This window comes from Gadus morhua, chromosome 7, assembly GCF_902167405.1.
Source record: "Gadus morhua chromosome 7, gadMor3.0, whole genome shotgun sequence".
NCBI classification, from domain to species: Eukaryota; Metazoa; Chordata; class Actinopteri; order Gadiformes; family Gadidae; genus Gadus; species Gadus morhua.
Genome location: NC_044054.1, coordinates 24,539,645 through 24,562,290, shown reverse-complemented (window position 1 = coordinate 24,562,290; position 22,646 = coordinate 24,539,645). Strand labels below are relative to the sequence as shown.

At 45.2% G+C, this 22,646-nt stretch overlaps 2 protein-coding genes across 3 annotated transcripts; both read left to right on the top strand.

Moving 5' to 3' along the window:
- Positions 1–1,376: 1,376 nt before the first annotated feature.
- Positions 1,377–5,262, top strand: LOC115546550 (zinc finger protein 180). 2 transcript variants are annotated; one of them, XM_030360130.1, is made up of 4 exons: positions 1,377–2,101; positions 2,301–2,395; positions 2,518–2,581; positions 3,212–5,262. In XM_030360130.1, exons 1-4 carry the CDS (start codon positions 1,633–1,635, stop codon positions 3,769–3,771), a joined length of 1,188 nt encoding a protein of 395 aa, XP_030215990.1. In that variant the 5' UTR covers positions 1,377–1,632; the 3' UTR covers positions 3,772–5,262. The 2 variants fall into 2 exon arrangements, with proteins under 2 accessions (XP_030215990.1, XP_030215991.1); XM_030360131.1 differs by having other exon boundaries at positions 1,398–2,101; positions 2,521–2,581.
- Positions 5,263–5,826: 564 nt separating this feature from the next.
- Positions 5,827–22,646, top strand: LOC115547095 (uncharacterized). Its single transcript, XM_030361064.1, has 13 exons — positions 5,827–6,229; positions 8,270–8,586; positions 8,734–8,800; positions 13,935–14,732; positions 16,019–16,250; positions 16,341–16,389; positions 17,563–17,677; positions 19,951–20,124; positions 20,258–20,352; positions 20,472–20,535; positions 21,064–21,347; positions 21,521–21,584; positions 22,114–22,646. The coding sequence occupies exons 1-13, from the start codon at positions 5,923–5,925 to the stop codon at positions 22,644–22,646; spliced, it is 3,099 nt and encodes a 1,032-aa protein (XP_030216924.1). The 5' UTR covers positions 5,827–5,922.

Sequence of the window (22,646 nt, the reverse complement as noted above, 5' to 3'; positions counted from 1 at the left end):
TTTCGTCTTTGTCTACTTTGTGAGTTCAATTCCCTCCATCTGGCTTTTAAGAATGAGCTTTTCTGAAGAGTAGCAGAAGACATTGAAGCATTACTTTTCAGATTTCTTTTTCAAGTTAATGGATTACAGTTTAGGATTACTTTTCTTTATTTGTCCTTTACCACATGCTTTTGTTTTGTTTCTTTTCTACCCCTTTTGTTACGTTAGGGGCCAGTGTAAATGGGAGCTGTTCGCATGGTCTCTAGTGCCTGCGGTCTAATCCGCACGGAGTTTAGTCCGCTCCACTTCACCTTTTTTTTCTCCCCTCATTAATTAATCGACCAGGTTTGTTTAAGTGTCATCAATTCTCGGGAGGATATGCTCTTTGACTAAATGTCAGCAGGTTATGTGATCAATTCCCGATAGTATACATACTTCTTATTTTTCAGGAAATGTGAAGAGAAAATCCCTTACAGATATATACTGACCTAGTCCCAAATGTAACCAAAAAATAAAAGGGAGAAACGAGAGAAAAACAGGAAAAGTGGCAAAGGGAAAACAGTAGGAATATAATCCATTACTTTCCCACCCAATAAGGATACTTTTAATCACGTTAGGCTGGAGAAATTAGCATTGGACGGGTAGGCCTACATACAATTTGGGCTTGTTTTGAAAAAAACTGGCAGGATTATTCTAATCAATTCAATCAATACCAATAGACGTGAGATCGACGTTTCGATTTGACCACATAACGTAGTATTTGGGTGGGAGATGGGCACCTGTCCTAGTAGGGCGAAGGAGGGCCACCAGACCACTCAAATCTGCGCCGGTTGTAAGGAGATTCATGATGTATTAAGGGCTGATAACCACCGTATATTCCACGTTCACGCAACGCAATGACCACACAGTGGCTTCGACGGATTCGTGAACCTATGGTTCTTCGTCGGGTTTACGTGTCGCTATGCATGTCCGTGGTAAAGAGAGAACAAATAGTTGTTCTTTGTCTGTGCATGCTATTACTTTACAATTGGTCTACTACTAGAAGTTTTGATTATCATATGGTCTGGATTCTAGCAACTTGAAAGCTGAATACGACTCAAACAATGTGCAAAGTAAAGAAAAGTACATGTTTTACCTTTGATTTTTTACATAGAAAGCGTATTGCCGAACATGATGAAGTTGGCACAGCCATATATATATATATATATATATATATATATATATATATATATATATATATATATATATATATATATATATATATATATATATATATATAATTTTTGGGAGGCGCACGTCAGGCCATTGCGGTTGACGTAAGGAGGAACCGCAAGGAAGTAACGGGTCCGTAACTCCCTTAAATTGCGTTAACGTGGAACAATAAAGAGCCCTTTAGTCGAGCTGACGTTGACTGTACATAGTTCTCAGGTTGATGATCTTTAAGTTCTGGTAAGATTATAAGGTGAGTGCTGCAGGCTCCACTCACTTAAGAAGTGTGTACTTCTCCCCTCAAAAGAAGCACAACGAAGAGCATGTAGAGGTGAATCCCCGTTTCATGTACTGAAACTGACGACATTTTGGCCTATCTATTTAGTAGTTAGCTGTTTTTATTTTTTCTTAGAATTACCGCCTGCAGTACTCCAAAGTACCGCTATGGGCACGCGTACTCCCATTTGCTCATCGATATTGTTTTCCAGTATTTACGGTAATATACCGGAAGTGGCCATTGGGCAAATGCCGTTCCCTGATAAACAACATCACAGGGTTACTTTTGATGTCAGTAACTGTTACCTTTCGCCGGTAGTCGAGAAAAATATGTTAATAAACATGTCACCGTGTGGCTCAACTTTGGAAGAACAGCTTTCGTCCATAATGGACGTGCTTGCGAAAGCGGCTGTATCTGAAATTAGCCAACTGATCTCGGATGGGTCGGCTACTCTTCAGTTACAAATAACTCAGAGCCGCGAAGAAAACGAAGCGCTGAGGACGAGGATGAAGGTGATGAAGAGTGAGCTGTTTTCTTTGCGGCTTCAAACAAGATCAAATGCATCGCGTGCGCAAAGTCGTTTTGGCCTGGCTCGACCCAACATCTGCAAACCACGGACTACATCAATGAGAAATGGTGAGTTAGTAGTAAAAGGAAATTAGAAGTTTATTATAAGTTATAATAATCATGAATCATAATTAACCATTAATAATGATTTATATCGGAGAAACAGGCTACTTCACAGCAGATGCCTGATATAATTTGACGATAGGGCCATATCCTGAACGCTGAATGGTATTAATCAAGAATGTAATGTATTCTGCATCATTATCAGACCTAAAGCCACTGATGGACCACAAGGCGGTTGGGATTTCCCGTTTTCAATCAACATCCAAAAGTGAGGCATCGTCAGTTACAAGTCCAGCAGAGGTACTAGGCACAACATACACATATAAAGCACTATAATTCACTGGGTCTAGAATGGGGGTTGACAACTTTTACGTGCAAATGCCAAGAATATGTATTGTGTGTGTTCCCCTCTTTACGACAAGAAGGAGACCCCCGACATCATTTTAATCAAGGTTGAAGAGGATATCAGTGGATGCAGGCCATTAGGTGAGTCATATATGTTGCAGCCATGAGTCTAGATTGCTTTAACAGGCTGGTTCTCTTTTGAAAAATCACATGACAAGAGCCCTGATAAAACACAAGTAAAACTTGGGAGTTGCATTTCAAAGATGGAAAGTCAAGAGCCCAGAAGGGGTTACAGACGGAAGCTACATGAGCTGGTTTAATTATTCTCAAACATAAATAAATTCAAGACTTTTAAATGTTAGATGATCAGTATACAGGGAATGGCATGTTGTCTCTTGTTATTCAAAATTCAATAATTGAGCTTGTCTCAAATGTGATGTGCTCAGCTCATTTTCCGCTTGAGCTTCAAGTCTAGGGAGGAGGGCGCTTGAGGAGATATCTCCCTCCGGTACCGTGAGGGAGATATACATGCACAGCTTAAGTAGATTACGGCCATAGTTCGATAATGCTCCTCAATTGGACAACTGCAATTGTCTGAGTATATATGGCGGTGAGAAAAAGCGATTCATTGGCCGAAGCATTTCTTTCCCCGGTACGATTGGTGGCGCTGTGCCCTTTTCAACTAGTGGTAATAGAGGGTTATTTATGGACCTGAGTCTTAAATAAAGTTTTCATATCAATTACTTTCTTTCTTTGTTTTCTTCCCTGCAGACGACTGCAATGCCTTTGGAGACCGCAACACTCAGAGCACAGCCGCCTTGAAGAGTCTGCATGTGGACGCCCCTGGCTCCTCCCACATGTCCAGTCACAACGGGGAGCTGCGGATCTTGAGTGTCCACGGACATGGGGGGGGCCAACTGGTGGTGGACGGCCATGACACCCTCTTCAGCGCGTCCGATCTAGAGGCCCTTAGCTCGCTGTCCGTGGACCACAGTGTGGCCAAGAGCCTGGACTGCGGCAAGCGGCTCGTCCACTGTGAGGAGCTGACTGGGCATCGGGGCGGCCGCAAGGGCCGGCCCTGTGTCTTGTGTGGCAAGGTTTTTCCCAACGATTCCAAGATGACCATCCACATGCGTACCCACACCAGCGAGAAGCCCTACAGGTGTGACCAATGCATGAAGCGCTTCAGTCAGAGCTGTAGCCTGAAGATCCACATGAGGATTCACTCCGGGGAGAAGCCCTGCGTGTGTCACCAGTGCAACATCAGCTACAGGTACTCCAGCAGTTTGCGTCGCCACATGACCAAGCACAAGGGCAAAGGGGTGCTTTGACACGGAGAAACAGAACGCTTTGATTGACACCATTATCCTTTATGTGATGAAATTACAGCTTCTAGGTTCTTCTTACGATTAAAGGTTTCCGTCACGATTAAAGACGTTTTCCAACTTTTTGATATTTATAGAAAATATCTATTTCTGTGTTGTTAATAATTGTGATGAAGAACTACTTATTTTTTGGACAATTCAGATAGCAAAGAATTTGAATTAATTTTTATTTTAAACTTTCACATTGTGGGTTAATTGAAGCGAATGGCGTGGTGATTATTACTAAAACAAGAGCTGGTAAATTGTGAAAAATGAATAAAACTGTAATCGGACAACGTGGTTATATGCTATAGACCCTAGAGTATCTGGTATAAAGGCTGGGACAAATTTCGTATTATAAATATGTAAACTTTATGTTGAAAGTATAAACCGTCGCGATTCACATTGAAACGAACAATTTGCGGCCTGGCTGTCACCTGTGGACCGCGGTAACTCTGCCCTGTACCTACAGACACGCACACACACACACAATTTAAGAGCATGCTAGACTCTTCCGTCTTCTCAGACACTCAGAGAATGATGTGCTTGATCATTTCGATAATAAAGGTAGATTCCACATTCCATCTTTAGAAATTATTTAGAAAACTTAATTGCATAATATGCACCTTTCCATTATAAGTGCACTCAAGAATAGAAAAAGTAAATACACACTGCATAAAGTACCCTCTAACACATCAGGGGGGTCATTGCCTCGGTGGGCTGGAGTGGAGTACTCCTCCGTTGGGGACGGGGTACCTGAAGATGTCTGAAAGGGCGGCAACAAGTTCAAGCTACACAGGCCGTCCTTTGATTGGTTGACAGAATCGTCACTTCTGTACGACGGGAATAATAACAAACAAACCCAGTATCCGCAAGGTATTTATAGAGTACGGCGAAAGCTCCGTTTATTGAAGATATGTCAAGCAAAAATTGCCATCCTTCTTGGATGTCCTATAGTGTTGCTCTTTGTTTATTGTCTCACGTTCTTATTTTACCTTGGATTTATTAGCAGGCTACACTGTCGGGTTGCTATGAGGTCACGATGCTTAAGTAGCTGCCGCAGCTATCGCCTACCGTCTTAAGCCCCGCCCTACGGTAAGGGTACTGTCGGCAGTGGTAACGCGAACCATAAATGAGCTGGGCAAAACCGCACCTTAACTACTGGGCCAAGGCTTGCTGGGCCTAAGTAAACCCAACAGTGGAAATGCGCCATTATTTCCCATGGCCCCCCTGACTTGTTCTTGGCCCTCTCCTGTTCCACCTCAATATTCAGGCTCAGTGTTTCTCAAACATTTTTTACAAGTGTAACCCTTATAAGATATTTCCCCCCCCCCCCCCCCCCCTTCACAAGCGAAGGTTTATTTTTTTAATGAATGAATATAAATAATGTATGTGCGTTCTATTTGGCATTGTAAACATGAACAATAAAATGGTGCAAATATTCCCAATTCAACGATATACATGTGCATGTGCTTTATTAAGCTGTTTGCTAAATTCTCCCCACAAAAGAATCACAACGCCAGGGGATTGGGAGAGCATGTAGAGGTGAATCCTATTAAAATGTATTCTCCCTGAAAATGACCTTTGGTCTTGGACGAGTTTTCTTTATCACAGATTCTCCTTTCTCCGTGTTTTCAGATTTATCTTTCAACCACCTGTCCATTTTCACGATTTTCTTTTGTCTAGCTTTCAGAATTTAAACTTGCTCAGGGTGGAAAAAAAAAAGATAGTTGGCTGTTATTATTTCTTAGAAGTATCCCCTGCAGTACACCAAAGTACCCCTAGGGGTACGCTTACTCCCCTAGAGTGGCGAAGTCACGCCCCTCCCGGTAGAGCCCATGGGACCTATGAGATAAAATAAATGATATTTTTCATGTAAAAAAAAATCTAAACATTTTCGTGAAGAAGTTTGATAATGTTAGGTTTTGTTTGAGGGCGGTTTGTGAACTACAGCTCTTCACTGCTCTCTATTTGCTCATCGATGTTGTTTTTCAGTAGTTACGGTAATATACCGGAACAAGCCACTCATTGGATGAATGCCATTCTGGGATAAATCACCATCTCAGGGTTGAGTTTGATGTCAGTAACTGTTATCTCTCAGCGGTAGTCGATTAAAATATGTTGATAAACATGTCACCGTGCGGCTCAACTTTGGAGGAACAGCTTTCGTCTATAATGGACGTACTTGCGAAAGCGGCTGTATCTGAAATTAGCCAACTGTTCTCTGATGGGTCTGCTACTCTTCGATTACAAATAACTCAGAGCCGCGAAGAAAACGAAGCGCTGAGGACGAGAATGAAGGAGATGAGGAGTGAGCTGTTTTCTTTGCGTCTTCAAACTAGAACGATTGCATCGCATGCGGCAAGTCGTTTTGCCCTGGCTCGAGCCAACACCTGCACACCACGGACTATATCACTGGGAAATGGTGAGTTGATATCCAACTAATGTGTGGAAAGAAATGTTCAGGGGGTAGGCCTACTATTAACTTTTACATTTGCAGTAAAGGGAAATAGTTAAAATAATAATCGTGATTCAAATGCACAATTAATAATGATTTAAATAGGAGAGGCAGGCTACTTCTCAATACATGCCGAATATCACCGTGGTGAAGTTAGTTTGATGTTGGTTATTCGACAGATATTCAACAGATATTCGGCCATTCATTTCCTATGGGAAATTGCTTTTTGCTCAATAGCTTCCGAGTTATGGGACCCAGAGGCCCCAGACCAATGTTGACCTGTCCTACTATGTGGTACTAACAACACACACCTCACTAAAAATTATATATTTTGCACCTCCTATTTTATTTAAATATTTTAAGAATCCCATTAATTTCCTATGGGAAATTGCTTTTTGCTCAATAGCTTCCGAGTTATGGGACCCTGACACCTCAGACCAATGTAGACCTGTCCTGTTATGTGGTAATAACAACACACACCTCACTAACAATAAATATTTTGCACCTCCTATTTTATTTGAATTCTTTAAAAATCCCATTAATTTCCTATGGAAAACGGCTTTTTGCTCAATAGCTTCCGAGTTATGGGACCCAGAGGCCCCATACCAATGTAGACTTGTCCTACTATGTCGTAATAACAACACACACCTCCTTAAAAATTAGTATTTTGCACCTCCTATTTTCTTAAATATTTTAAGAATTCCATTCATGATATACTAATCAAACACACCTTCATTTGTTTTCCCACTTCATTATGTGAACTTGCAAATTATATTTTAGCTTCAGACCTTTCTGTAATATTTCCTTCTTGCAATCCATGGCAATGAATGAGAATGTGTGTAGTTATTACCACATAGTAGGACAGGTCCACATTGGTCTGGGGCCTCTGGGTCCCATAACTCGGAAGCTATTGAGCAAAAAGCCGTTTTCCATAGGAAATTAATGGGATTTTTAAAAAATTCAAATAAAATAGGAGGTGCAAAATATTTATTGTTAGTGAGGTGTGTGTTGTTATTACCACATAGTAGGACAGGTCTACATGGGTCTGGGGTGTCTGGGTCCCATAACTCGGAAGCTATTGAGCAAAAAGCAATTTCCTGTAGGAAATGAATGGGATTCTTAAAATATTTAAATAAAATAGGAGGTGCAAAATATTAATTTTTAGTGAGGTGTATGTTGTTAGTACCACATAGTAGGACAGGTCAACATTGGTCTGGGGCCTCTGGGTCCCATAACTCGGAAGCTATTGAGCAAAAAGCAATTTCCCATAGGCAATGAAAGGGGTTCTTAAAATATTTAAATAAAATAGGAGGTGCAAAATATCAATTTTTAGTGAGATGTGTGTTGTTATTACCACATTGTAGGACAGGTCTACATTGGTCTGGAGCCTCAGGGTCCCATAACTCGGAAGCTATTGAGCAAAAAGCTATTTCATAGGAAATGAATGGGATTTTTAAAATATCTAAATAAAATAGGAGGTGCAAAATATTAATTTTTATTGAGGTGTGTGTTGTTAGTACCACATAGTAGGACAGGTCTACATTGGTCTGGGGTGTCTGGGTCCAATACCTGGGAAGCTATTGAGCAAAAAGCAATTTTCCATAGGAAATGAATGGCCGAATATCTGTCGAATATCCAACATCCTACTAACTTCACCACGGTCCGAATATCTTTGACGGTATGCCCATTTCCTGAACTCTGAATGGGCCTGAATGTATTGTATTCATCATCAGGCCTAAATCCCCTGAAAGACACAAGGCGGTTTGAAATCCCCCTTATCTTACACCACCCATAGATTCTAGCTAGTTTCCTCTTGCGAAGCATCATGACCACAGCCCGGAGACAAAAACAAGTGAAACAAGGAAGTTGCATTTCAAAGATGGAAACAGTCTAGAGTCCAGAATGGTTTCAAGACAGATGCCACATTGGCTATCATTCCAAACATAAATAAATTCAAAACGTATAAATGTTGGTAAAAGTTACTTCAATGTTTTTCCCTCTTTGCAGAAGACTGCGAAGCCTTTGGAGATGGCAGCACAAAGCGTGGCGCCACCTTGGATAGTCTGCATGTGGACCCCCCTGGCTCCTCCCATGTGTCCAGTCACAACAAGGAGTTGCGGATCCTCAGTGTCCACGGACAAGGCGAGGGACCACTGGCAGTGGACGGCCATGACACCCTCTTCACCACGTCCAAACTGGAAGCCCTGTACTCACCGTCTGCGCATTACAGTGTGGCCAAGAGCCTGGACGTTGGCGAGCAGCTTGTCCGCCGTATGGAGTTGACTGTGCAGGTTGGAAATCATCTTTACATTCATCATCCAACAGTAAGGCTTATTCTGTTACAACTCCAGCCACACCCATAAAAAGCACACACCTTTTATGTTTCAATGTGTCGTTACTGGGGATAGACAATAACATCTGCGTAAATGCAAGAATATGTCTTGTGTGTGTTTCCCCCTTTATGTGGAAAGCAGCAGACCCCAGACACCATTTTAATCAAGGATGAAGAAGATATTGGTGGAGGGCTGCCCGCTGTAGGTAAGTAATAACCATTGCAACCATGCAAGCAAGCAACAACCTGGATCTGAGAATGTCAGGCCTTGGCTTTAAGCTTTTTAAGCCCCTTGCCCAATAGTAAAACATACTTGCCAAAAATGGAAAATGTTTTGTGATGATTTCTTTCCTGAAACAATTCCACGTGAAGTCTGTGGGGTGTTATTTGTAGACGGCCCCTAAAACAGATAGCAGCCGGTGTTCTGCCAATTTCTGCTACCCATCAGATTTTGCTACCTATTGGTTTTGCGCATGCGCATGACGACGGCACGACGCTATTGAGTATTGGTGTAAAATACACATACTGTACCGCTGAAATCTCCAAAAGAAGTTATAATACAGTATCAAAATATTTTCCCCATATTCTAAGTGTACATGGGGCGAGTAGTGGTGTAAAAAACATGATTCTGTAGTGGGAGCCTTGCTTAATATAGGCAATTGGTCTACAGATTAAATACTCTACCAAACACTTAAGGTAGCACTTTTTTATAGGGTAGCATGACTCTGATACTTTATAACGTCTTTATTGGAGATTTCAGGGGTACATTATATGTGTATTTTACACCAATACCACTCCGCGGATCAATAGTGTCTTCATACGCATTCGCTGAACCACTAGGTAGCAAAATCTGCAAGGGAGCAGAAATTGGCAGAACACCTGAACGTAGATTTAAGTGCTGTTCTCGCACAGATATCGATAGCTACGTCGTTGTGATTTTGGTCGATACGGTGTCCTAAACTGTCCACAATATACTACAACCGTTATGTAGTGAAATTGTGTTGATGAGTGAGATTGCGGGGTAGTCAAAACCACAATCAGTTAACTTTTATCCGCTGTCAAGCAGACTCACGGAAAATTCCTTTGCATTTTTTTTTCATATCCTGGCGGCGTCCCATTTTCAGGTGTCTTTATTTATTTATTTCTGTTACATTTACCTTGCCCGGGTTTTCGGAGGCTGAAGGTACCGTATTTTCCGGACTATAAGTCGCGTTTTTTTTGTAGTTTGGCTTGCCATGCGACTTATATTTCGAAGCGACTTATATGCCAAAATTGTGCGTACATAATCTTCGGCCGCAAGATGGCACCGTCATTCATTAGGCCTACAACTGAACGCTGCAAGCCTACTGCACCACCGAATAAATTATATTCTCGTCGTCATCGTCCTCAATGTCCTCCGGTTCAACCAAAGCTACCCCAGCCTTAGCTGCAATGTTGTGCAACATAGCTGTCACACATATCACAGCGCATGACTTGGCCGGCGAAAACTGGAGCCCTCCGCTGGACTTGTGAAGGCATCTAAAGCGCAACTTCCACCTCCCGATCGTGCGCTCAGGTTTAGGACCGCGGCGCATACGCGTCCGGTGGAATCCCGGTGTCACTGAATTCGGTATACTCTCAGAACTACGAGTGGGACCGACACACCTATATTGCTATTGCAGTTTTATTCAGTCTCTCCAGACTAAACGTTCTTGTTTAAATGTTTAAAAATAAATGTGACTTATACACCGATGCGACGTATATATGTTTTTTTCCTCGTCATGGAGCGTTTTTTGACTGATGCGACTAATACTCGGGAGCGACGTATAGTCCGGAAAATACGGTACATAACGAAAGTGACTCTTCTTTTTCCTCTATTCCGTATGTCCCGGTTGGCTACACGGAAGTGACTGAACACAGATTATTGTTATGAATCATATTCTCCTGTTTTACCATAAACCAACCCACAGTACTGTGGAAAGTTCCCCTCCCGAGATAGAGGTTTATTTTGTGGGCATACACGGTGTATTTTTACAAAAAAAAAACACTTGCCCTTAGGGATGGGCATTTGAAGAAATTTCCTTGATCGAGCATCGCTAGAGTTATCGATCAATTATCGATTAATCATTAACTTTTTTCTAGGCTATATTGAAATTCCCGTTGGTAGAAAATGCAGCATGTTTTTATCAATGAAATCTTTATTCCAACAATAATGTATGGGCCAACATTAATACAATACAGTTAACTTGAAGACCTACAACTGTTTAACAGTTTTAAAATAATAAATACAGGCATTATAGGTTATAGGCCTATGCGGTGCTCGTAAAGTCCGAACAATGCGCCTACAGGCGCTCTTAAAGGTTTGGAAACGATTCAACAAGACTAAATCTGTAGCCTATTCCAATTACAATAAGTAGCCAACTTATCGGACAACAATAATCAAACAAAGGCAGTAGGCTAAAAGTGGGCATTAAACGGTATAACTGTTTAAAACGGGGGAAAAAAGGCCGACATATAATGCCGATAGGCTGCAGCCGGCGTGCGGAAAAGGCTCGCAACAAAAAGATGAGCCACCCATTTACCAACAATTGCATGAACTAGTCTATCTAAAAGCATTACCTTATTGAACATATATAAGGCTGAACTTGTTGCTAAAATATCACAGTTTTGGCAAAATGTAACGACTCCAAGAGGCACCAAGCCGAAAGAAAAGCGGAGCGAGAGACAACACATTAAGAAAAAAAAGAGCGACTCACATACGGTGGTGACTGTCCCTACTGTCCATAGCATAACTCCAGCCTACATATTTTTGTTTAGGAATATAAGCATGTTAACATGCTCGCGGGTCAGACGCAAACACAGCCTTGTAACTGTCAGTCCAGCAGCGGAAAACACCCGCTCTGACGGGGCCGAAGTTGCGGGGATGCAGAGGTATTGTCGCGCTAACTTTGACAGGAACCTTCTTCCATTCACTTTCCACCAGTCGGCAGGGTGGTATTTCTCCCACATAGTGATATTCAATTAAATGCAAGACTCACAGTATGCAACACAACGTCCTTTTGATCGATAACAATATAAATTGATCGACGTATTTCTTAACGATCGATTATCGAGCATCGATTAATTATGCCCATCCCTACTTGCCCTTACAGGCAACTCTATGTAACATTTAAAGGGGACATATTATGAAAACAACACTTTTCCTGGGATTTGAGGTGTTGTTTTGGGTCTCTGGTGCTCCCACACGCATATAAACTTTGAATAAAGTTTCTTCACTAGACACACACACGCTACCGCTCGCTCTCCTCACTCATCCACTCACTCGCTGACGTCACTCACACACACGCACACTGCCATTCTCCCGCACATACATACGCTACTCGTAACACCTCGTTATTGCGAATCAGACGTTCATGTTTTTTCCCATCTATTTGAAAGGTAGGCTATTAAACATGTTGCATTCTATACGGCCTGATTATGTCATTATTTAAGCTACATAGCGATAATGGGATATTTGACGGGATAACCCCCCCCCCCCCCCCCCCCCGGGGGAGGTCGGACATGCCAGGGATTTTACTGATGGGGCACGACCGCGACCCCAGTTTATGACACCCTGAGGAGCTTCAATCGATAGATTACTATCTGTTTAACCAAATGCTTCGGTTTTATTTTGGGGCACAGTTGCCCTACAACGTCCGTAAGAACTCCTGGCTTTAGCCAATGAGGTGGACTTCTCCTTGCGAAGCTAATAGAGGGATCGAGGGCGAAATCCCATCTGAGATATCAAATTATTTCATTGTTTGTTCTATGTTATTGTACCGTTATTACCCAAATATATGACCAGAATTGTTATAAGTTCGGATGACTCTCAATTCTACACGGTTTACACAGAAAACGATTGAAGTTGTCCTGAAATACCCGCCAATCTACCTATACAGTTTATAGCAGAATGGCCTGGGTTGTGTCTTTATGACCTCCCCACATGCTTAAAAGAGGGACACGAAGCCGTGTTTTCGCAACTGGACACTTTGACCCTTGACCACCCAAAGGGGGACATGAAAAGGCATAATCAACCTTTGTACACAACCAAAGTGTGTACAAACAGTGGCGTTTTCTCCCGGAGGCCAAGGGAAGCCAGGCTTCCCTGTTTTTTTAGGCTGTAGTTGTCATCCAATAAAAACATTTATATTAACAGTTTCGTTAATTATTTTGTGCTGTGTTGCTGTCATTTCTTCCCCATTTTCTCCTCTCATTGACCATTTCACAATGCGCGATACGGCGCCCCTGTTATAAACTGAAGACGCGGCGAAACACGACACTGAACACTGCGAGTAAGCCAGCCCGAGCTGGTTTCCCTTTGTGAAAAAAAAAAGAAAGAATTGACCAATCAGGTGAGGCTACTGTCATGACACTGCCCTCCTCTGTTTGGTCGGGAGGGTGTCAGGAGGGTGCCAAGGGAAGCCACTCGGCCCTTGGCTTCACACCAATCAAATCAAAGCATCATTTTCAACGTCACCGAAATAACAATAGCAAAACAAATAGTGCGAAATTAGCATGTTTGAATTGTTCTCATTTTTGAGTAGCCTACTTAGCAAGTGCAGTTATGGAGGGTGGAGATTTAGATTATTTACTTAAAAATAATTTTACCAAACAGCAGCGAATCAAAATAAAATCCGATGGCAGGCCAACACCGAAGCTGAAACTGCGCGGGGAGAGAAAGCAAGGCTTCTTTCGGACGTTCAATGAAGAAAAACTATACACGAATGGAGTGGCTAGCTGGCAGCAGCAAACTTCAGCGACTATTTTGCTGGCCGTGTCTTCTTTTTGACAAGGATTCGTGCTCCCTTAACAATCCCTGCTGGGTCACTACAGGATGCGTGGACCTTGCCAACTTGTCCCGGGCAATCGAGAGGCACGGTAAATCAAAAAGCCACATAGACTGCGCTGTGAAACTGGCACTGTTTGGACATGTCGGGATTGATGATATTAGCGGCTTGTGCATTTCGGTCGGGGAGGGGTTGCATTTATAATAAAATGTGTAATTTAATGAGATGTTTAGGAGGACTGTGTGTGTGTGTTTGGGGGGGGGGGTGTGTGTGTGTGTGTGTGTGAGAGAGCGAGAAAGCGAGCGAGAGAGAGAGAGAGCGCGCGTGTGTCGTGTCGGTCAGATTACAGGCGTGTGTAAGTCCTGGTAAATGACATCCAAGCTGCAACGTACTATTTTCTCTAAAAGTTTGGCCTCACTTGGCTTCCTCAAAAAAAATCCCCACGCCACGCCACTGTGTACAAAGTACATACTGTATCCCTTTGGGCAAATAATGAATTAATGCAATTACTTTCTGTCTTTGTTTTCCTCTGCAGAAGTCTGCAATGACATTAGAGACTGCAGCACAACTTCAGATAGCCTGCATCCAGACGCCACTGGCTCCTTCCATATGTCCAGTCATAACAGGGAGCTGCGGATCCTGAGTGTCCACGGACAAGGGGGAGGGCAACTGGTGGTGGACAGCCATGACACCCTCTTCACCGCGTCCGAAGTGGAGGCCCTCAGCTCACTATCCATGGACCACAGTGTAGCCAAGAGCCTGGACTGCAGCGAGCAGATCGTCCACTGTGAAGAGCAAACTGGGTCTCGGGGCGGCCGCAAGGGCCAGCCCTGTGTCTTGTGTGGCAAGGTTTTTCCCAGCAATTCCAAGATGACCATCCACATGCGTACCCACACCAGCGAGAAGCCCTACAGGTGTGCCCAATGCATGAAGCGCTTCAGTCAGAGCTGCAACCTAAAGATCCACATGAGTACTCACTCCAGGGAGAAGCCCTACAGGTGTGACCAATGCATGAAGGGCTTCAAACGGAGCAATGACCTCAAGATCCACATGAGGATTCACTCTGGGGAGAGACCCTACAGGTGTGACCAATGCATGATGTGCTTCAGGCAGGGGTGCCACCTGAAGATGCACATGGGTATTCACTCCAAGGAGAAGCCCTACAGGTGTGACCAATGCATGAAGCGCTTCAGACAGAGCTACGACCTGAAGATCCACATGAGGATTCACTCCGGGGAGAAGCCCTGCATGTGTCTCCAGTGCAAGGCCAGCTTCAGCGACCCGAGATATTTGCGTCTACACAGGATCAATGCGCACGGCAATGAGGTGCTTTGAACCGGATGCTTTGATTGACCCTCTTCTGTATGTGCTGAAATGTCTGCTTTCAGGTTTCCATCACGATTAAAGACGCTTTCTAACTTTTTGATATTTTGTTGTTAATAATTACTGTATGTGTGATGAGGTATAACTTATTTTAATGACCACTTTCACATCGTGGGTTAATACAAAGTTGAGGGGGAGTGACAATCGTTGAGAGTTTAGTTCAGTTCAAATGAAAACTATTTTTACATCTTTTTAATTAGAGAGGATGGGAGGTATCTAGGTCCAAGGAGAATGTATAGAAATTCCTGTAAATCGAGTAGTAATTATATAAACAGGGTTTCTATCATTTGTATCTAATTTCATGTTACAGTTACGATTGATATTTCAATCGTAACTGTTTTATTTTACCTTGTTGTTATTACACATTTCCTTCAAAGTTAATTTGTGGAAAAGACTACTACAACTGAACCCCACATTACACATGATCGTGTTTATTTCACTTACCTTTTCATTCTGCATGCGTAATGCCACCTACCTCTAGTTTTGACTTCCTTTCTTCTTTCTACTGCCATAATTTTCTAGTTCTTATATTGGATTTTATCACAATAGGCATTAGGCTATATTTGTTTTACAGTTTATCAACTTAAGGTCACTGGTTAAATAGTGCAAGGGCCCGCCCACTGGCTCAACAGTTTGGGGGAGATGCCCTTTTTCCTCTCCGGACAATATACCCACACCTGGGTCCCGGGTGCAAAGTCTACTCCCCTGCCAAGGGCGTCATCTGTAGTTTCTGTCGGATTCCGGCATCCATTAAGGACTGCCTGGTCAAACCATGCACCTCCGGTAGCCTTTCCCGGATGTTGTGGAGGTAGACCAAGCCGGCATCCCCCCAACTTCTGGCTCTGGGGGCGGCCCGAAGACCAAGTACACTGGGGAACGGAGCTTGTGTCCGAACATTAGTGCTGTGGGAGTGCACTTGGAGTGGGCGTGCACAGTACCGTTGCCGACTGTCAGTGTGCGGTTGGTCTGCTCCACCAGCCCATCGCTTTGGGGGTGCAGAGGCGTTGTCCTTGTTATCTTGAATCCCAACCGCCGTCAGACCTCTCCGAAAACAGCAGCCTTGAAATTCCGCCCCTGGTCGCTGTGCAACTTCTCTGGCCAAGAGTACGTAGGGTTTCCCTGGTCAGAGATGGGGAAAGGGGTCGAGGAGGTCGACGTCCATCCTCTCCATGGGGGACCCAACCTGGTTCTGCTGAATTGGGGCATGCGAGCGCCGAGTAGGACCCTTCTTGGTAGTACAAGAATCGAAATCGGTGGACGAAAAGGTTCACGTCCTGGCGACACCCTGGCCGGTAAAACCGAGACCTGAGTCTGCGAAGGGTCTTGGAGACCCCGAATCGGCCCGCCACCACCGAGCCATAGACAAGCTGAAGGTCACAGGGCCACAGCTGGCGAGAATCCAGGCGCTAGGGGACCCTGTGGTGGCCCCCTGGGACCTGCCAGCATTGATAGGAGGTGGTCTCGGATGGTGAGGCTGGAAATTTGGGCATAGTGGGCCTTGGTCTCTGGGTTTGGGGCTGAAACTTCTACCAATGCTTGTCGTCCCGCCTCCATCCAGGTCGGATGAGGATGGGGTCTTGGCTCTTGTCATGGCGGAGCTGCTGGAGGTCGAGTGACTCCAGGCTGTCATCACTTTGTAGAACCTGGGAGCCATTGCCACTCCTGGATAAGGGGGGGGGGGGTGCTTCCACCTGCTGGAATTGTACGCATGGCCTCCACCGAAGGGCCCGCTATCACTCGGTCCTCGACACGCTGGCAGTGTCTGCACTCCTCTTCCTTGCTGGGGCGTCGGGATAGGGTGTCTTAGTTGGTGTGGAGACGACCAGCCCGGTGGCGGATCTCGAAGTCGTCCTGTAGATGAGCCAGGCAAGGGAAGCGTTGTCAGTGCGCAAGAGGAACTTTCTCCCATAGAGGTAGGGACGAAAGTGGCAAAGACTCCGAATGATGGCACAGCTCGAGGCGGGTCACGCAATAGTTCCCCTCTGGTCGGCTGAGCGAGCATCTATAGTAGGCGACAAACCTGCTCACGTGCTCTCCCTCTATAGTAGGCGACAAACCTGCTCACGTGCTCTCCCTCCTGAGACAGTACCGCACCAAGACCTACAGCGTGACAAAGGCAGTAGCAGAGTCCTCTCCCCACTGAAACACCTGGCCTTTCTGGGTAAGTCGGTGCAGAGGCCCGTCGACAGTGGCAAAGTCCTTGACGAACCGTTGATAGTATGAGGCTAGGCCCAGGAAGCTTCAGTTCAAAAATGTTCTGAGGGATGGGCCAGTCTCTTTCCAAAGTGACTTTTTCAGTGTCTGTGGCCCCCCCCCCTCACCACTGACAACTGCCGGAAAAACTTGGGTGAAGGCGTAGGCCGGCCTGTTGGACGGCAAAGAAGACATGCCTCCGATTACCTACGGCACCCTCGAACTCTAGCGTGGACAATTCAGTCATCGAGGTAGACCACGCAGCGGCTTCTAGGGACGTCAGCCAGGACTTTCCCTGAGGCGTTCAAAGGTAGCCGGCGCGCTGCAAAGGCCGAAAGGCATCACCTTGAACTGCCAAAGCCCCTGGCCGATGGAAAAGGAGATTTTGGGATGGGCTTCCGGTGTCAGCTCCACCTGCCAGTAGCCACTGCTGCTGGTGACGATGTGGAGGGTTCCTGGTCAGCTGGCGGCGGCGTTGAGGGACCATGGGCTGCTGCCAACCACGCGGACTCCCGGGTAGCTGGCGGCGACGTGGCAATCTGTTGTGCACAACTAATGGTGTGGATTGTCACTGCTCCTGTGCTTAGGTAAAGCTTGGACCTGGGAAGGTCCCCCAGAGCCTCCCGCTTGGTCAACAGGACCAGTCCAATGATGAAAGGGTCCTGGATGTTGGCCAGCCAGAACCGGTGGTCCGTGCTGTTGGCAACAACTGACACAGAGATCCCCTTCCCGAGCATTCTAGCACATTCACCAGTCAGTGTCGCAATGCAAACGTTGGTGGGTCTCCACCTACATAACCTACGGACAGCGGTACCAGGTATGGTTCAAGGGCAGACCAAGGAGTGTGGACCACATATCCACCAGGGCTCTGCAGGGGTTGCCCTTCAACTTGCAATCCAAGTCCCGGCCGCGTGCTAGGCCTAGCAGGCCAAGCCGCTGTTGGGAGTTTGTGAGAGCGCCGGTGTAGGTGGGCAGCGGTCCTCATTGCGCTGCCCTTTTCTAGTATAACGACGGCTGGGGTCCCGGGCATCGCGCAGATGGGGGCTGGCAATAGCACGCGATGTGTCCTGGTTCTCCACAGAGATCGAAGACCTCTGCGTACAACAGGTCTGGTCTTTCTTTCTGTCGCCTAGGTCGTGGAGGGGGGGGCGGAGTTGGCTTGATGGGTCATCTTCCCCTTGTCGTAATGGTTATGGTGATCCAAGCGCCGTACCTGCTGTCTAATGTCTAGAGAACGCTCTGGACCCGCACGGGCTCGACCCCACCAGGGCCGCGGTCAAGGACCCGGGTGTAAAAAGGTGGATGTGTTTGCGGAGGCGTTCTGGATGTAGGCTTGGAGGCAAGTTCTTCTCATATCATAGTATCAAGGGCAGGATACCTGCGCTGCGCGTAGAGGCATAGATTTGGGCATTGGTAGCGTTCTTCCTTTTGAGCATCTAGCCGGGCCTGAATGAGGTTGGTGTCGATGTCCTCTCCACCAAATCACAACAATTTAATAGCACTCCGTCAGGCCCCATCCCCTTGTCGTGTTAACGGGGAGGCAACGTATAAAGACACCTCCGTTGAGAGCAGACTAGCGGCATTCTCCGGTCCGCGGTGCGGAGGCCGCGCTATCCGATCGACTCATGGTTGGTCTGGATCCATCTGGTAGATCGCAATTATCATCCTCTCTGTGGCTCAACGGCAGGGATGCAAAGACTCTGGTCGGGATTCAAATCAGCAGCCTGCTGTTGCAATATTACCGTACACTTTATTCATCCATTACCTTAATAACCAAGGCCTCATCATTTGAAACTGTAGCCTATTGTCTGCCCTTGCTTTGGGTTGTCTCTTTTCGTTTTAGCAACGATAACGGAGGTAGTTAAGAAGTTAAGGTTTCATCTTGTGTGTTTAAACGTTTGTGCTCACCCAAAAGAAGTTGACTTCCTTCATTGTGTCTTCTCTTCCTGGGTTTCCTCACCTTTCTCTTCTGAGAGCCAGATTTTAATTTCTTTAACAGTGGCTGTGAGTGAAGAATTGCCGAATCTCCATCCAGATAAAAATAAGTCTCAACGTACGCATTGTGCGATTCGCCTTGAAATCAGCTGTGGGGGCTGAACCATTTTGCGCTTTTTGCTAGGGGTGTTCACAGAGTAGTCACAGCAGTCTTTACTTTTAATAATAATATACCAATTTATTAAACCAATAAACTAAGCTTGCATTTAGATCTATATTCATCATGACATTAAGTCATATTAATAAACTATTTGAACAACAATCAAAAAGATAGGCTACTTAATTTTATTTATAATAATAATAATATCGAAACTTCCCATGGGCCCCCCTCTGCCTTGGGGGCCCCCAAGCCTGTCAACCTACACCCCCAGTCCTTGGGCCCTGATTCAGATAGAGTCCACATTCTATCTTTAGAAATTATTTAGAAAACTATCAATTGCATATAAATATGCAGCTTGTCATGATAATTGCACTCAACGACAAAAAAAGTCAATACACACTGCATAAAGAATAACATCACACATGAGGGTAGTCATTGCCTCGGTGGAACTCGGGGAGACGCTGTTCTGTCTGGCGCACAATTGTATATGTATGATTGTATTGCTCATCCTGAGCAATACCAGAGCCCGTCATTCTCTGGCAATACATACATACCCCATGTAGTGCTCAAGAGTACCCCTAGGCCGGGGTACGTGTACTCCAATTTGCTCATCGATGTTGTTTTCCAGCAGTTACGGTAATATACCGGAAGATGCCATTGTGCGGTTGCCGCTTTGGGATAAATCTCCATCACAGGGTTCCGTTTGATATCAATAACTGTTACATCTCGCCGGTAGTCAGGTAAAATAGGTTAATAAACATGTCACCGTGCACTTCAACGTTGGAAGAACAGCTGTCGTCCATTATGGACGTACTTGCGAAATCGGCTGTATCTGAAATTAGCCAACTGTTCTCGGAAGGGTCGGCTTCTCTTCGCTTAGAAATAACTCAGAGCCGCAAAGAAAACGAATTGCTGAGGACGAGGATGAAGGAGATGGGGAGTGAACTGTTTTCTTTGCGGCTTCAAACAAGATCGAATGCATCACGTGCGCCAAGTCGTTTTGCCCTGACTCGAGACAACATCAGCAAACCACGGACTAAATCACTGGGAATTGGTGAGTTGTGTTCCGGCTAATGGTTGGAAAACAAGACAGTTAGGGGGTTACTGTTAATTGTTACATTTGTATGCCCATTTCCTGAATTCTGAATTGTCTTGATCAAGACTGTATTTTTCTTCATCATCATCAGATCTAAAGCCCCTGATGGACCATAATGCGGTTGGACATTCCCCTTTTCATTCACCATCCAAAAGTGAGGCTTCCTCAGTTACAAGTCCAGCAGAGGTAAGCACAATATACACATAGCAAGCACACACCTTTATGATTCAATGTGTCTAGAATGGGGGTTGACATCTTTTCCCTGAAAATGCAAGAATATGTCTTGTTTCCCTCTCTACGACAAGCAGGAGACCCCCAACATCATTTTAATCAAGATTGAAGAGGATATTGGGGGATGCAGGCCAGCAAGTGAGTCATACTACAGCATAGAGTCTAGGCTGCCTACTAGATTCTACCTGCGCTAAAAGGCTGATCCTCTATTGGAAACGCATCATGACCAGAGCCCTGATAAACCACAAGTAAAACTTGCGAGTTGCGTTTCAAAGATGGAAACAGTCAAGAGCACAAAAGGGGTTCAAGTCAAGACGGATGCCACATGACCTGGTTTATCATTCTCAAACATAAATAAATTCAAAATATGTTCAATGCTCTTACAGGGAATGGCACGTTGTCTCTGGTTATTGTCCAAACACAATAAATGTAATGTTGTGCTCAGCTCGATTTGCGCTGGTATTCGTTCATTGTCCTCGTCCTGGACATCCGCTTGAGCTTCAAGTCTAGGGAGGAGGGGGCTGGAGGAGACGTCTCCCTCCGAAACTGAATTTGTTTCTGCAGTAGGCTACATATTTTAAGCCCTCTGTGTGAATGTTACATATTGTATTTTTAAATAGTTTTGTCTGCAAATAATGACTTTGTCTTGGTTTTTCCTCATTGCAGAAGACTGTGATGCCTTTGGAGACCGCAGCACGCAGAGCGCAGCCACCTTGGAGAGTCTGCCTGTGGGAACCCCGGGCTCCTCCCACGTGTCCAGTCAAAACGCGGCGCTACGGATCCTGAGTGTCCACGCACAAGGGGGGGGGCAACTAGTGGTGGAAGGCCATGACATCCTCTTCACCGCTGCCGAAGTGGAGTCCCTGAACTCGCTGTCTGCGGACTGCAGCGTGGCCAAGAGCCTGGACTGTGGCAAGCGGTTAGATTGCCGCAAACAGCTGGCTGTTCAGGTTGAAAATTCCCCTTCTCATTCACCATCCAAAAGTGAGGCTTACTCTGTTACAACTCCAGCACCTACCATAGAGAGCAAACACCTTTATGATTTGTCGTTGGGGGGATTGACAATTTTCTGTGCAAATGCAAGAATATGTCGTGTGTGTTTCCCTCTTAATGTGCAAAGCAGGAGACCCAAGACACCATTTTAAACGAGGAGGAAGAGGATATTGGTGGATGCATCCCACCTGTAGGTAAGTTATAACTATTGCAGCCATGCAAGCAAGCAAATGACCTGGATCTTCTGTGGATGTTCTCGATTCTTCCTGTGCTAAAATGCCTTGACCTCCTTTGAAACGACCAGAGCCCTGCAATAACACGAGTAAAATTTGAGCATTTCAAAGATGGAAACACCTAAGAGCCAAATAGGTTATCGTGACGGAGGCCACATGTATTGTTTTATCATTTTCAAATAATAAATAAATTGAAAACGTGTAAATGTTAGCTGATCAATTTACAGTTAGCACTTTCACACACTTTAAGCCAGACATCCTCCGGATTACACCCTGAGGGGCAGTATGTGGGAACCTAACTGCCAGAATCTGCCCCTCTGGAGTTTACCCACCCAGGCCCGTAGCGTAGAGGAGAGCCGGAGAATTTATAACGAGCGAGTTGGCGTGTTGTTGCCTGCTGTACACCTTCTTAACCCTCGATGTTAAGTGTCTAAAAAGTAATAATGATTTAATACAATTACTTTCTATGTCTTTGTTTTCCTCTCTGCAGAAGACTGCAATGACATTAGAGACTGCAGCACACAGCCTGGCGCCACCTCGGATAGTCTGCATCCCGATGCCCCTGGCTCCTCCCACATGTTCAGTCCAGTTCACTCCAGGGAGAAACCCTACAGGTGTGAGCAATGCATGAAGGGCTTCAAACGGAGCTACGAACTGAAGACCCACATGAGGATTCACTCTGGGGAGAAGCCCTACAGGTGTGACCAATGCATGAAGCGCTTCAGTCAGAGCTTCAACCTGAAGATCCATATGAGGATTCACTCCAGTGAGAAGCCGTACAGGTGTGACCAATGCAAGAAGGGCTTCAAACGGAGCTACGACCTTAAGATCCACATGAGGGTTCACTCCGGGGAGAAGCCCTACAGGTGTGACCAATGCATGAAGCGCTTCAGTCAGAGCTTTAGCCTGAAGATCCACATGAGGATTCACTCCAGGGAGAAGCCCTACAGGTGTGACCAATGCATGAAGAGCTTCAGTCAGAGCTGCCACCTGAAGATCCACATGAGGATTCACTCCAGGTAG